This window comes from Acanthaster planci, linkage group LG19 (genome assembly GCF_054643075.1).
Source record: "Acanthaster planci isolate LZ-2023a linkage group LG19, COTS_SCS, whole genome shotgun sequence".
Taxonomy (NCBI): Eukaryota; Metazoa; Echinodermata; class Asteroidea; order Valvatida; family Acanthasteridae; genus Acanthaster; species Acanthaster planci.
In genome coordinates this window covers 1,336,399-1,351,079 of record NC_141795.1, presented here as the reverse complement: position 1 = coordinate 1,351,079, position 14,681 = coordinate 1,336,399, and the positions used below count along the sequence as shown (strand labels likewise).

Sequence of the window (14,681 nt, the reverse complement as noted above, 5' to 3'; positions counted from 1 at the left end):
TTGCACTTACATGTATTTATTAGTTACGGTAAGTATTTGTGTATGTCATTGCAGATCCCAAGGGCAAACGAGCATGGAAGATGTTTTATGCAACAGTGAAGGGGCTTATTCTCTATTTACACAAGGTGAGAAGGATTATTATGTTAATCACCAGTGTTTCACAGACAGTTTCCAATATAGAGTACGGAAGTGGGACATCACTCGTTGAACCAGAAAGTGTCGTGCAAACGAACAGAGCACATGCGTGTGCTGATTCTCGCTCTAATGCCTTCTACACACACACTTGTACGCGTGACGTAGTCACTTCGGTACTCTCTGCCAGTTGGGAATGGTACGCTGTGTTCTCTATTTATCTAGGGAGAAACGGGTGCCATAAAAAAAATTTGTTTTACAAAACTGATGTACAGTAAACTCTGACTAAGTTGGCATTGAGTAACCCGTCATATCGTCCAAGTCAGCCGTGTGACAAAAGTCCCGATACGTCTGTAATGCATTTCCATTGAAAATCTCATTTCTAAGTTGGCATTTATAGGTCGTCATGTCGTATAAGTCGGCATGTTTTTCTCGGTCCCTTTTCCACAAAACCACAAAAATTCCTTTGTGTAAGTCGGCATTAAAGGAAATTGGGCTTCGGTATCAGTTTCCTTCAATGCGGTTGCCAAGAAGTGACAAGTCCGGTGTGCATGCAGCCAGCATGAGTACATCAATACCAGTAACCTCTCTAGTGCTACACGCATGTGCTCTGTCCATTTTGGGGGGGTCGCCTTATTGAACGTAGTCTGGTTCCCTGCCGAAAGATTCCCTGACGACCCTTGATAATGATTCGGCGGATAGTCAGAATCATCGAGTCTGGTATTCAGACTATATTGACAGAACTTAACCAATGGGCGTGTGTGGATGAGTGTATGTTTTCTCTACCGTAACTGTATCATGTACATGTATGTACTGCACTGTCGATTCGTGATGTGATATGCAAGTGACTTCCCGTCCTTGCTGCATCCTAAGGGGCACATGATCAATTATCGAATTTGCAGCCCGTGAGGATAATAATCGAGAAAGAATTTGCTGGAATCGACCATGGAGGTAGAATAAACCAGGGTAGATCAAAGCCATTGAATTGGTGCAAGAAATCATAATGTACATAGGCAATACATGTGTACGTGTAAGTAAGCAAAATGAAGACTTACAGCACAAGTCGGCATTCGCGTAAACCGTCATAATTTCTTGAGTCCCGAGAGTGTCGACTTAGCCAGAGTTTACTGTACATGTAAATGATGCTGTGTCCTGTTATTTCTCTAGCCAGCTTTTCTTTAAAAAAAAAATCACATTATTCCAAAGTGTTTTTAAACATTCCAGAACAACATAAAGAGTTACAATAAGCATTACGAGATAAGTTCCATCGGCAACAAATTGTCAACCAGTGGTTGATTTATAATGGTAACTTATGCGTGAAATATATACCGGGCGCCAGGCAAAACTGACCAGTAGTTTAACAGATTGTCGCTGATCAAACTTGCCAATAAATGACATCCAGGATGTTGGCTGTAACCTCTAACAGTGTAGGAAAATTTGGTGAAGAAAATTAGTTGCCGTTACTGCGGGGCCATCCTGTTCGCACGCAGGTGGTACGTGCATGTTGCCCTTCTCTCCGACCAGTAAGGTGTCAGATTTGCCAAAGAGAATGCGATGGCCCCACGGGAATGGTGTCTCTTGGATTTGTCTTAAAGGAACTCTTTTTACCCCTTCAACAAATGGGTCCAAATGTTACAGTAGGTACCCAACCTTGTTGGAAGGACCAGCTGTAGCTGGCCTGTTTGGGTCTTGCCCAGTGCTGGCTGGTGTGGACTGTTGAATTTCTCAGTGGATCCACCAAGAAAAAAAATCACCATTATCCAACGAGAGCATTTTCATCCGAGTTTTGTTCTCGCGTTTCGCAGTCGGAGATGCATCACCAGATGCATTTCAACACGCCCAAGGAAGCCGTCAGCATACACCACTCCCTCTCCAGCAAGGTGTCCAACTACAGCAAGCGACCCAACGTCTTCAACCTCCGTCTCGCCAACTGGAGGGAGTTTTTTATTCAGTGTCTGTGAGTACATGTATGCATATTCATGCAGCCAAGGGCCAGTCACATTATGTTGTTCAACATGTAGGCATATTCATGCAGCGAAGGGCCAGTCACATGCTGTTCAACATGTATGCATATTCATGCAGCGAAGGGCCAGTCACATTATGCTGTTCAACATGTATGCATATTCATGCAGCCAAGGGCCAGTCACATTATGTTGTTCAACATGTATGCATATTCATGTATCGAAGGGCCAGTCACATTATGCTGTTCAACATGTATGCATATTCATGCAGCGAAGGGCCAGTCACATTATGCTGTTCAACATGTATGCATATTCATGCAGCGAAGGGCCAGTCACATTATGCTGTTCAACATGTATGCATATTCATGCAGCGAAGGGCCAGTCACATTATGCTGATCAGAAGAACAAGGGAGAAGAAAAACAAACTTGCTGTGCAAACTGATTGGGCAGACGTCAGGTTTTTTTTTGCCATGCAAAACCCCTATAACTGTTTTCGTATTTAAATTTGGGACTATGAGAAGTTACTCATATCAAACACTTGCTCATACTCACACCCATCAAATGTACCCAACTGCTGTTCTGGATCCTTGGTTGCCTTGTATTTAGCGCAGGATTTTGGTTGTTACCTCTAACAGTGTAAGGCAAGTTCGATCAAGGACCATAGAATGACTATCTCTGATTGAATGCACATTAGTCAATGATGGTTGGACGAGTTGAGTCAACTATTCACGATCAGCCTACCAAGATTGGTCACGTCGTTGGTTGCCATAAACCATGTTAATAGCACAGTGCAGAGAGGGCCAGTTATTAGAACAATGCCGGATAAACAGTATGTCACTTGTAAACGACCATTTTCACTGTAATTTTTGCTATTTTGCCCTTCCTGTGGCCATCTTTTCTTCCCTTCGGTCTAATAAACTGACAGTGGTTGACTAGGGTCGTTGGCACTTCAACTTCATTGCACGTGCGCTAGGTACAGCATGAATCAACCACTAGTTAACTAGTGGTCCTTGATCGAACTGGCCCATAGACAAATTCAGTGAAAAAGTCTGAAGCCATTACTGCGGGGCTATCCTGTTCGCACGCAGATGGTATGTGCGCTTATCATTCCTCTCCGACCAGTAGGGTGTTGTGATTTTCCAAAGTGCGCTCAAGTTAAGACATGCATGAGTACGATAGCCCCAAAGGAATGGCGTTTCCTCAGATTTTGTCTATATATTCGGCAAACTGGAGATGGGAATATTGAAGCCCTACCTAGGGAATGTATGTGGGCCATTTGCAGTTGTAGTAGGTATAATTATATTAATTTGACCAATGCTGTGTTAACTGTCTGTCGACGATCCACTTCAGTATTAGGAAACTTCCGGTACATGTACCTTAAACTTTTGATGCCTTTTGCTTTTCAACAAAGACATGCTTTCTCTCAGTGATTCACATCAAACGTTGCAAACACTGGTGCCCACACCCTGTTAATGACCTTCCCTTCCAACTCTCCTCCCCCTCTTCCCTTCGTTTCAACCAATCAGACCGTGCGACAGGCAGACTCCGGAAGCAGGTGCTGCCTCTGCTTCCAACACGTCCCAAGGTTCCAGGCGAGTAGTCGGTGTCGGTACCCTCTTGATTTGGGTGTCTGTATCAAAGTTTGCTTGTTGCACCTGCTCAGTCGTGTTTTAGCCCGCGAGGCTTGCTGCCATCAAGGGGCATAGAAAATGCATTGGCTGAATCATTCACAGATTTGTATCTGGTCGTTGATTGCTTGGATTCTTTGTGTAGTTCAAGGCTTTTCCATTGGTCAAGCATCTTTCAAAATTAGTATTTCTTCGGTGATCGGTTTCCGGTGTTGGTGTTCCCTGTTTTTTTGTAGTTGAAAATAGTTCAGTTTTGCTTTGTCTTGCAAACTCTAACCAAACAGGCTTTGCTTAATTGGGTATGTAGGTTGAGTTAGATGTTCTTAGGTCTGATGTAGAGACATAGGTTTGACAACAATGATTTTGATGATAGTGCTGATTACGGTGACAATGGTAATGACGTCAAAGAGGAAGACGACATTGTTGCCGTTGCTTTATGGACTAACCCGCATGATTTCCTTCATTTTTCTGATAGTCTAGCCACTGAATAAAGACTCAGATCACAAAAATTGGAAAGGCTGATGATAAGTGAAGTCGATCTACGGCAAACTTTGAAATAGCAACTTTGGCCAACTCACTTTGGACTCGTTTGTTTGCTATCCTGTGCTAGTTCTGTTCTGAGCTTTGACAACATTTGAAGTCACAGTTAAGAGTTAAATGCGTGCTTTACATATGCAAACATTAACAAATGGTTGCTGTTGGAACAATGAACGTGTGGAGAGTTTGCAGTGGTACTCATTCCATTGCATGTTGGTCACAAGTTATAATTATGTGTTGGCTGTGCATGCTGTAATCCCCTTACATGTACGTGACAAGCTGTGCATTGATATAGTGTACAGGAATAAGGTACGAGCTCTACACACACGACACATGTGGCACGTTCATTATAGCTCATATTCTCAGCTTGCTAGTGTCAGTCATGGGGTGTTCTTCTGTCTCAGAACCTTAGAATAAACAAGATGCATGTATCTACATGTACAAGTAGATCTAGTGGTTTGTTGTGTAGTCTGCCCTCAGCCTCAAAATCTGGGTAATTCCTCTCAAAATTAGTCTGGTATCCAGACAATTTAATAGTGAACTACCGTATCATTTCAAAGATTACTGTGTAGAAAAACACCAATGATGATTTTTACCACAGTCCCTAACAAAAGAATCGATTGGCAAGTGTGTGTTGGATGTTAAAATATGAAATTGTGAAAGATACCCCTATGTAGTTTGTTTTTGAAATGATATTGATTTGAGTATGTACGGACATACAAATGTATACTGGTACCAGTGTAAGGTAAAACATTGGCTAAACCTCTAAGAAATGACTTTTGATCAAAGATAACAGATCTGCTTGTGGTACGGAATTAATAGTAGGGTTAGCCAGCATCCACGATGAGTGAGCTCATCGGTCATCCATTTAAGCCTTGATGTAGCAGGTGCTACAGAGTGTCTAGCACAAGGCCACATACCAAACGGTACTTCTATACGATTTGCATGGTTTGATCGTTATCATTGATTTTTAACCTGCTGGTAGATTGATGCTGCCCAGAGTTAGTTTCAGTGTCAAATGAAACTGGGAGGAGTCCACACAGTTCAATAACTTGAATGACTGCGACGACAACTAACGTGGGAGCCGAGTTTTCAACTCCCAAACTCGATAGAAATCCCTCAGACTCCCCAAGTTGATATGAATTAGACACCATTTACTTCTAGGCCACGATACTGCTAGTTGGTATTGTTTTCCTGTTTGTGTCAGTCTTCGAAGGAAAAATGCAAGAAGCAGTGCTGTAGTCGAGTCCATCACAAGTCCCTGTAAGTCCATCACAAGTCATTAGGTCTTAAGCCAATTCACAAGCTATTCAAATGAGCTGTGTCAGTTTCTTTGGTCATTGTTCACCCTGTTACCTATGACTGGCCTTGTGAAGGGACTTGTGACTGGCCTTGTGAAGGGACTTGTGACTGGACTTGTGATGGGACTTGTGACTGGATTTGTGAAGGGACTTGTGACTGGGCTTGTGAAGGGACTTGCGACTGGACTTGTGACTGGCCTTGTGAAGGGACTTATGACTGGACTTGTGATGGGACTTGTGACTGGACTTGTGATGGGACTTGTGACTGGACTTGTGAAGGGACTTGTGACTGGCCTTGTGAAGGGACTTGTGACTGGACTTGTGACTGGACTTGTGACTGGCCTTGTGAAGGGACTTGTGACTGGCCTTGTGAAGGGACTTGTGACTGGACTTGTGATGGGACTTGTGACTGGACTTGTGACTGGACTTGTGACTGGCCTTGTGAAGGGACTTGTGACTGGCCTTGTGAAGGGACTTGTGACTGGACTTGTGATGGGACTTGTGACTGGACTTGTGAAGGGACTTGTGACTGGACTTGTGAAGGGACTTGCGACTGGACTTGTGACTGGACTTGTGACTGGCCTTGTGAAGGGACTTATGACTGGACTTGTGAAGGGACTTGTGACTGGACTTATGAAGGGACTTGTGACTGGACTTGTGATGGAGTTGACTACAACACTGGCAAGAAGGTTAATCATGTAGAAAAGTGGCGTCTACATACAGATCAAACTGTTCATACCTTATGTTGGATGCCCGGCACAAGCTTTTAGAATCGTCTTTCGGAATCAACCAATGAACACACTTGGCAAGGAGACACATTAATAGAGCCATGTACGTGTACGTAGTCCTCTGAATGAACTTCAAACTCAGTACATGTAAATGACCCCATGCATGCAAATTTCCTAGTCATAGTTTCATCTGCCTAAAAGCAACCATATACATCAACGCAAATGTCATTGTGCTTCGGAACTTGCAGTTATTTGCCTTGCTTCGTAGCTGATGGCTTTTACGTTTGCATTTAGTAAGTGCTGGCTTTGTTGTGGTTTAATGCACTACAGTGATTCACAAGATTTGCAGAACTGGATGCAGGCGTTGAACCTTGCCGCTGCGGTCCACTCGGCGCCGCCCCTACCGGCAGCGGTCGGACTCCAGAAGACGTTCAGACGTCCCCTGCTGCCGTCCTCACCGTCAAAACTGAATACGGTACCTGTCGTAAGGGATGGATTGGGTCACGGGGAAAGGAGGCAGAAGGCCTCGTCGAAATTATTTGGCTGCGGCTTAAAATTGTACGTGTATGTGTGATAGTGGCTGCAGCCGCTTCCCACAGAGTTGTGTGTAATTTGAAGTCGCAGCCAAGTCAGTTGGACAGGGCCTTAGGTAGGCCGTTGGATTTCCTCATTCTACCTGTTTGTTCAGTATTTTTCTAAGTGTTCATGTCGATTCCTGGAGGGTGTCATTGAGAAGGGTTCCTAACCAAAACAACAGGTCATCATGCCCTTTTTGATTTGTGTAATGAATTTCTTTTTGAGTAGCACGCCTTGATATGTGCACAGGACTGGCATTGTGAGCTTTTCCACTTTTTTTTAGGTTGAGTAATCTGCAGCAATGCCAAAACAAAACCAAGAACACTTTCCAAAATGTGAGCAAATTTAACTTGTGACACTCACCGTCAAGTGTTGTGCGAGGCTTTGCACAGTGGAGTGGAATAGAGTACCAAAGTTTGACGTTATTTTGAACCAGGAGGTGTAATGCAAATGAATGGAGTATGTGCGGATGTTGGTTCACGCCGTGGTTCTCCAACTTTATTCACATAATTTGCGCACATATTCACTTAAGTACTCTATACAGAGAAATATTGTTTGCTGGTAGACCACAGGCAGAATATCTTTTGGGAAGATGTGTTGGCTACGAGAAAAGGAAGGTTTTCCTAATGAGAAAGAGAGCATCTTTCTAACCACTGGCTCCTTAAACAGCTGGTACTTTGTCCCAGTAGAGATAATTCCCATATTCCCAATCCCATAACAAACCTTTTATCTGTGATTTGACGCCCCTTACAGCAAGAGCAGCTTGGTAGCCATGAGAGGAAAGTAGAATCCATCGAGCAGGAGTTGGAGGACCATCGGTCCTACCCCCCTGATCAGGGCCAGAGAGCATCAGTAATGAAGGACTATCAGACCAAGCAGGAATATCTGGAATATGAGGTCAGAGGCTTGTCTGTTTGTCGTGCTGTCTTTTTCTTGTTGCCTGTTCTCTAGATGAGGGACTGCAGAGGTCATGAAAAACACAGGACCATCACAGGACCGACATAAGACCAACACAGGACCATCACAAGACCGACATAAGACCAACACAGGACCATCACAAGACCGACATAAGACCAACACAGGACCATCACAAGACCGACATAAGACCAACACAGGACCATCACAAGACCGACATAAGACCAACACAGGACCATCACAAGACCGACATAAGACCAACACAGGACCATCACAAGACCAACATAAGACCAGTTTGTATTAAAGTCAAAAGTTATTCAGATGATCTGCAACAAAAGCATTCCTTTGTCACTTTTCGCACTGTTACTTGTGACTGGTTTTGTGACTGGTCTTTTGGATGGTATTGCGTCTGGTCTTGCAAATGCTCTTGTGATGGTCTTGGCTACAACACTAGAGATGTGGAGTGGTCATGTAGTCCACAAGTCAGATCCCAAGTCAGGCTGATATTGAAGTCACAAGTCAGAATGCAAAGAAGAAACAGGTTGTGGCCGTCGTTTCCTCTGTTGGCCCAACGCGTAGGCCGAGACTGTACCTCCAACAGGAATCTGGTGTGCATGCTCAGAGCAGCCAGCGTGAGTCCCCACCAGAGAACCCACTCTGAATACCATCCCCTGTTCTTTCACGGAGCCGATATCGACCAAAGTATAGTCACAGCGTTCCGCCTACAACCGTACCAGTGTCCAACTTTGTTTTTTTCTGTGGGTCAACAGTTGTCGCGCTTCAAGACCTACATCTACCTTCTGCGGTCCCAGCTGGTAGCCCAGCAGACCACGGCCATCGGCAAGTACACCCTGGAAGAGGTGATGCCCCAGCCCACGCAGTCCATGGACAGTATGTCCTCCACGTCCAGCGTCTCGTCCTTAGAGGGCAGCCAGGGGAGCGGTCAGCCGCAGCAATCACAGAACAAGGTACAGCGGGGGTTTTCCAATCGCTACAGCTATCGAATGGCCATCTATAACAGCAATATCGGGGTTTTCGAACAAAACGTGTGACTGGCCAAAGAAAATGTTGTCTCTGTCACGTCTTTCCCCCGAAGGCTTTAGTTGTCATGCCCTAAAAGCTGCCCAGTAGATCTTTTGAAATAAGCAGTTATCTGAGCTTTGTCCAAGGGATGCTGGTCAACTTTTCATGTGGAGGGATTCTTAATAGTTCGCCTGTGAAATACTCACAGTATTGTCTTTGCCGCTATTGAAGAAGAATCAGCTTTGTTTTTGCAACACAGGAGCCGCCCAATCTAAGCAATATCAAATTGCCAAAAGCAAAACAGCTTAGAGCTGGCATTGCATAGGGATATGTACATGTATTCCTCACACTGGTCAACCCGAGTACGAGTTATGTGTATACATGTCACGAGTCAAGGATCCATCGATTGATAGGTCAGTAGGCATAGATATTACTTAACACTAAAACACCAGTAAAAGTAGCTGCCGGAGGTTGGAGGTGGAGTTGTCAGACTTAATGCTGCTTTGCCATTGGTGCTCTGTGTATGAGTGGGGCTTCTCACCTATTTGGCTGGTCCATTCAGCAGGAGTAACCAAAATTATAGCTTGCTCTTAAAAATGCAAGGAGTCTCCTTGGCGTTATAAACTGTGAGCAGACCTCAGAGTTAGTTTACCTTCAGTTCTTCCGTCAAGTTTGCACGTATTTACTAACGACCCCAACTATGAGAGGTCCAGTTCAAGTAGAATGCGGATGCAAGGTACCACGTGAGATGCCAAATCCTTGAAAAGTACGGCGTTTGTTTGTTTTTTCTACATGCGCGCCCGTGGGGAAGAGTGGTAGGTTCAGAAGTGTGTTTGGGAGGAGAGAATACCAGATATCCGGTGAAATGTTTCAGTTGATAAAGAAAAAAAATGGATCTGTGATTTGAAATCCTTACTGCCAGATAGCAGAAGAAATGTGATTTTTATAATTGACAAATCATTTATATATCTGGCGTCCTGACTATTTTCTAAAAGGGACGTAGAAAGTTGTAGTTCTTATCAATGATGAACACAAGTAGACAAGGAAGCGAATTGAAGCATTATATGTGAGTGTTCATGTGCAATTCTAAATATTTTGTATACCTATATATATCTCTAAATCTAATTTTATGGTAATTAGTATTTTTGGCTATTGCTGGTTTAAAAGAATAAAACAAAATTGTGATTTACAGCAAGAAGAAATATGTGCAGTTCCTCAGCGGACAAATTTGTTTGGAAGGTTTCGTGGAGCTTGTGTGTAACATGAAAACAGCTGAGCTTATTTATTATAAAAAGCGGTATTGCTTAGGAAAGGCTCACAATACACAATGATGAACACTGACTACTGGCGAATCACTGTGCAGTGCGCCACCAAGAGGTTGTCATGGAGAGGCCTTTTTGCCATGCATTATGGGATAATATGAGTAGTTGACAAAGTCTCATTTGCTAACTGCACTGCCTGCGGAAAAGTGGAATTTTTTTTCTGAATGTTTATTTGGTTGAGAATTTGAAATTGCTTCTTGTGAATGGGTGTTACATGTAGGTTGTCAGAATGATGGTTATGTTTGGTGCAGGGAACGCCTCCACGTATCTTCAAATTACGTAGGAAGTGCACTTAATCGCAGCAGCATGTCGACTGTAAACTTCAAAAGTGGCCTGTCTGTGGCAAACTCTTGGTGGTGCCATATATTGCGAATTGCCCATATTATATCAATGCCACTGTGACCTAAGAACTCAAGATGTTGCACCATGTTGGACGTTTCTGACAATAAGTACATGTAATACCATAGGCTTCAAATAATTCCCGGGTATTTAGTGATTGCGTTGACTGACTGTGTAATCAAAATCCCGGCTCAGTGTTGCCAAAGACAGACTTTGTGCAGACACTCAACTGCAGCTGATGTTATACTACTTGAGGGAAAAAGCCAACAGTGAAAGATCATTCAATTTTTAACTTGGCCTAGTTGTTAAACCTGCTTTTCTCTGATGGTGCCAGAATTCTGACTGATCAAATCCATGCCATTCCTTTATTTTTTCCCGTGCTTGATAAATTTCTGTTAACGGGATTCATTCATTGTACAAGAGCACTCCGTCTGTCTTGTTGTCGTTGGGAAATAATCCATTTTCTAATTCATGTAGGAATGTACTAATATTCATTTTGCCCATGGTTTGACTGTGGATTTACATGTAGAATGAGGAGGAAGGATAGATCTTTTCACGGGCGCACAAAGGCCCTTGGCAGCAAGGGCCATTGAAAATGTACAGGGGTTCGAGTTTTCCCGTGTAATCTCGTGCGCACAGGAAAAACCACGATTTTAAAGTCTTTTTACAGAGCATTAAAAATTCCGCTTAGATTAGAAACTAATAGTGAAGACGATTTAAGGGGATTTTGTGAAGAAAAAACTGAACAAAGCCATAAAACCTGAGAGAAAATTATCAAAATCACACCCCTGTTCATTTTCAATGGCCCTTGCCACCAAGGCTATTTGTGCGCATTCGTGCATAATTATTAATTTGTGAGTGAAAAGGTCTATTAAAGAGTGGCAGTGTGTGTCTAGTTGCAACTTGGTTCTTTGCCATGGACCATACTTGTCAAGGTGTTGTTCATCCACGGTCAAAAGTGGACTCGTCCCGATACTTTTTTTCCTCTTTAAAAACTGAAGTTAAATTAGTTGTTGCCGCCTGGGCAGTTGTTGCCAGGCTGGTTATGCCTCTGTGATTATTTTTCCAAAACACATGTACCTTTTCCTTCATCAGAATCCTATTATGCACCACTCAAAAAAATTCAAGGATCAGACATTTGTCTTTGAAAATGTCAGCCAGGTGTGTACCTCATTGATTTTTACTGATTGTGAGCAGACGAGCATGTTAATACCATACTAAATGACACTTATGTATGTTGTGATGTAAATACTAATTTTCCAAACTGTTCTCAGTTAGTATGATCCTTTACTTTTTTTGGAGTAGTGCACTTGTGCACAGATTTGGAGATGAATTTAAATCCCCCCCACCTTTGAACCGCCCGATTTGTTCACAATGTATGTTTGAACCTATATCTCTACCGGGTATGCAAGGGGCAACTTCGATGAAAGACCACTAGTTAACTAGTGGTTGGTTCGTGACGTACCTAGCGCATGTGCAGTGAAGTTGAAGTGCCAACGACCCTAGTCAACCGTTGTCAGGTCGTTAGGCTGAAGCGGAGAAAAGGAAGGGTAAATAGTAGAAATAAAAGTGAAAATGGCCGTTTACTGGCGACATGATGTTTTCCCAGCAGTTTTCTTATTACTGGCCCTCTCTGCACTGCGCTGTTCAAAATGATTTATGGCAATCAACGACGTGACCAACCTCGACAGGCTGGTCGCCAATAGTTGACTAGACTAGCCCAACCATCGTCGACTGGCATGCATTCGATCGGAGGTAGTCAAACTACTGTGTGATTAACTATGGCCTTTGATCGGACTGGCCCAAGCATGACCGCACACACCGGTTTAACGTCACCTACAATGCCACTAATCCACTCTGCCATTTTGCCATGAACTGTGTCAGTCTGCTTTCCCATTACGCTCATGTTTACCAAGGTAAGCCCTTACCAAGATAACTGAGCCCTCGCTATCTGTCCGCATTCAGACAGACAACTTAAATACTGAAGATTTTGAGTAAATTGAGCCAAAAAAAAAGAGATTTACTTGAGCAGGAAGGATTTTTTAAATAACAAATTTAAGTACATTTACAGTGAATGTCTGTCAGAAGGAAAAGTAGTAACCATGGTTAATCTCTGCATTAGATCATGTTGTTAAAATAGCCGCTCCCTTGATTTTAATTGTTTTAACTTGCAGCATCTCATGTTTTTTTTCCCCAAGAGAATCAAAATGTCGGGAAACAAAGAAGGTGCCAACAATCACTTGATATCTCTAGCCACCAGCCCAGTCATGCTGAAGGCAGACACATTTCATGGGACTTAACTTCTGCTAACTGCTCATTTTATGTTGAATTCATTTTTATCAGTTACTGAAAGCTTTTTATTTTTATACTTTGAAGGAACATTTTGCGTTTCTGTTTTAAAGATATTCATTTTTTTCTTATTCCATTGAAAATGCAAAAGACATCTCCAAGTAGAAGACAAATCAGATGGCAATATTGAATTGCTCTGAAGAACAAAATGCAATATAAACAGTCTTGGTTACGTTTTTCCTTTTTTTTTGGCTGTTGTGTTGAATATTGTCATCAAATTGCAGAGAAGAAATTCTTCACAAAAATTATTTGATTGGTCCAATTTTATTGTTATTTAGGACATTCGGGAAGATCAGAAGCTGTGGAATTAATTTCCGTTGTGTAAGACAGTTTGATGGATTAAATGACGTGCTGAGCTATGACTCGTTGAAGCCGCCAAGAAAAATGTTCCAATGAAAGAGTGCAGGAAATTGGATATTAGAAAAAATATGTCGCATAGGCCTTACTTCCATCTACAACACAGGTATTACTTGACCATGCAAAGCGCAGTAAGAAAAAGCAGACGTCAGAAATCAGATTGGACAAAGAACAGCTTGATGCTTTATAGTTTATGGAAATTGAAAATCTCTGGGTTGAGTTAACGAAAAACAGGGAGTAAGCAGAGATTGACACCAGGCTTCTGTTTTGTTATTCATCTACAGGGAATAATGAACACAGAATCCAAAATGCAGTTTCAATTTAAAGTCCCGTTAAACTTCCAAGCCTTGAAAATTGGAAATAACTGAAGTTTACATTCTTGGTCACACACAGAAGTGACACTGTGTAAGGGTTTTGGTTTATTTTTTATTTGGATAGTGCAAAAGATTAAACACAAACAAGCATTTTGAACTCTGTAAATGATTTTAAAGTAGAAATGATTCCAGACCGGCATTTGTTGCCGTAACCTTATCATTACTATATGTTTCTATTGCTTCTGAGGTGTTTGGTTTACAAATTTATGGGCAGATCTGTTAAACAGTATATACAGAAAATGGACAGACATGTGTAATATAATTGTAATTTCTTGCCTTTATGAATCTTAAATATCAAATTAAATAATGAAGCATTTGTGGAAGGTATGCTGGCAGTAGATAGTTGATTCTTTCAGATTTTGTTTGTCTCTGTTCACTCTTCCATTCAGTTTGCCTGTACTGTACATCCTAAGTTTTAGACGGATTTTATCGGGGTTGACAAAACTCTTCAAAGTCTTATCCAAACTTGATATCTCGGAGAGGTTTCTTGTCAGAAGCCAGTAACCAACAGTTTGTGTTGTGAAACTGGCATTGTTTGTCCTGTTCCCACCCGTGGTCCCATCTGCCATTTTAAATCCATCACCCGAATCCAGTCTGCAGGTCTGGCTGTCGGTTTGAAATTTTCTACGCACGTTACTGGGCAGAAGCACCCAGCGTTGCAGTTGAATTCTTTTCAAGCAACAAGTTCTCTGCCAAATATTGAACTGGTTAGGAGGGAACAGAGCTACACGTACAAATAGAGAATGAACATTGCTCAGTTAATGCACAACTGTTTACACTGTACTTTTTAAGACAAAAGTACATGTACATGTACTCAAAAAGTACTTGACTGAGTATTTTCAGACCGAGTACTTTTTAGACCGAGTACTTTTTAGACCGAGTACTTTTCAGACCGAGCACCTTTCAGATTTAATAATAATAATTTAGAATTCATAGTGCGCCCTTTCCACCGAAGTGATCAAAGGCACAATACACTAAAAACTTATTTAAAACCAAGTTACACAAAAACCCAATTTAAAAATCCAAGCACACAAACACGATTTAAAACCAAAGCAAATTATACCATATCAGTAGAGAGACAAACAGGCTACCATGCCAGAGCCCAAACCGAAGTATGGGAATACGTCTGTCCCGTCAAC

General features: G+C 42.3%; 1 protein-coding gene across 12 annotated transcripts in view; it reads left to right on the top strand.

The window, feature by feature from the left end:
• LOC110988645 (uncharacterized) overlaps positions 1-14,681 on the top strand; it is a 62,847-nt gene that overhangs the window by 43,266 nt on the left and 4,900 nt on the right. For 6 of the 12 annotated variants that reach the window (XM_022252496.2, XM_022252419.2, XM_022252825.2 and 3 more), the window contains exons 8-14: positions 55-125; positions 1,938-2,089; positions 3,620-3,685; positions 6,618-6,762; positions 7,617-7,760; positions 8,549-8,746; positions 11,558-11,623. In XM_022252496.2, coding sequence (XP_022108188.2) covers positions 55-125; positions 1,938-2,089; positions 3,620-3,685; positions 6,618-6,762; positions 7,617-7,760; positions 8,549-8,746; positions 11,558-11,623 — 842 coding nt within the window. Of the gene's footprint in view, positions 1-54; positions 126-1,937; positions 2,090-3,619; positions 3,686-6,617; positions 6,763-7,616; positions 7,761-8,548; positions 13,870-14,681 lie in introns of those variants that run through there. The other 6 variants (XM_022252656.2, XM_087129835.1, XM_087129834.1 and 3 more) reach the window with 3 other exon arrangements.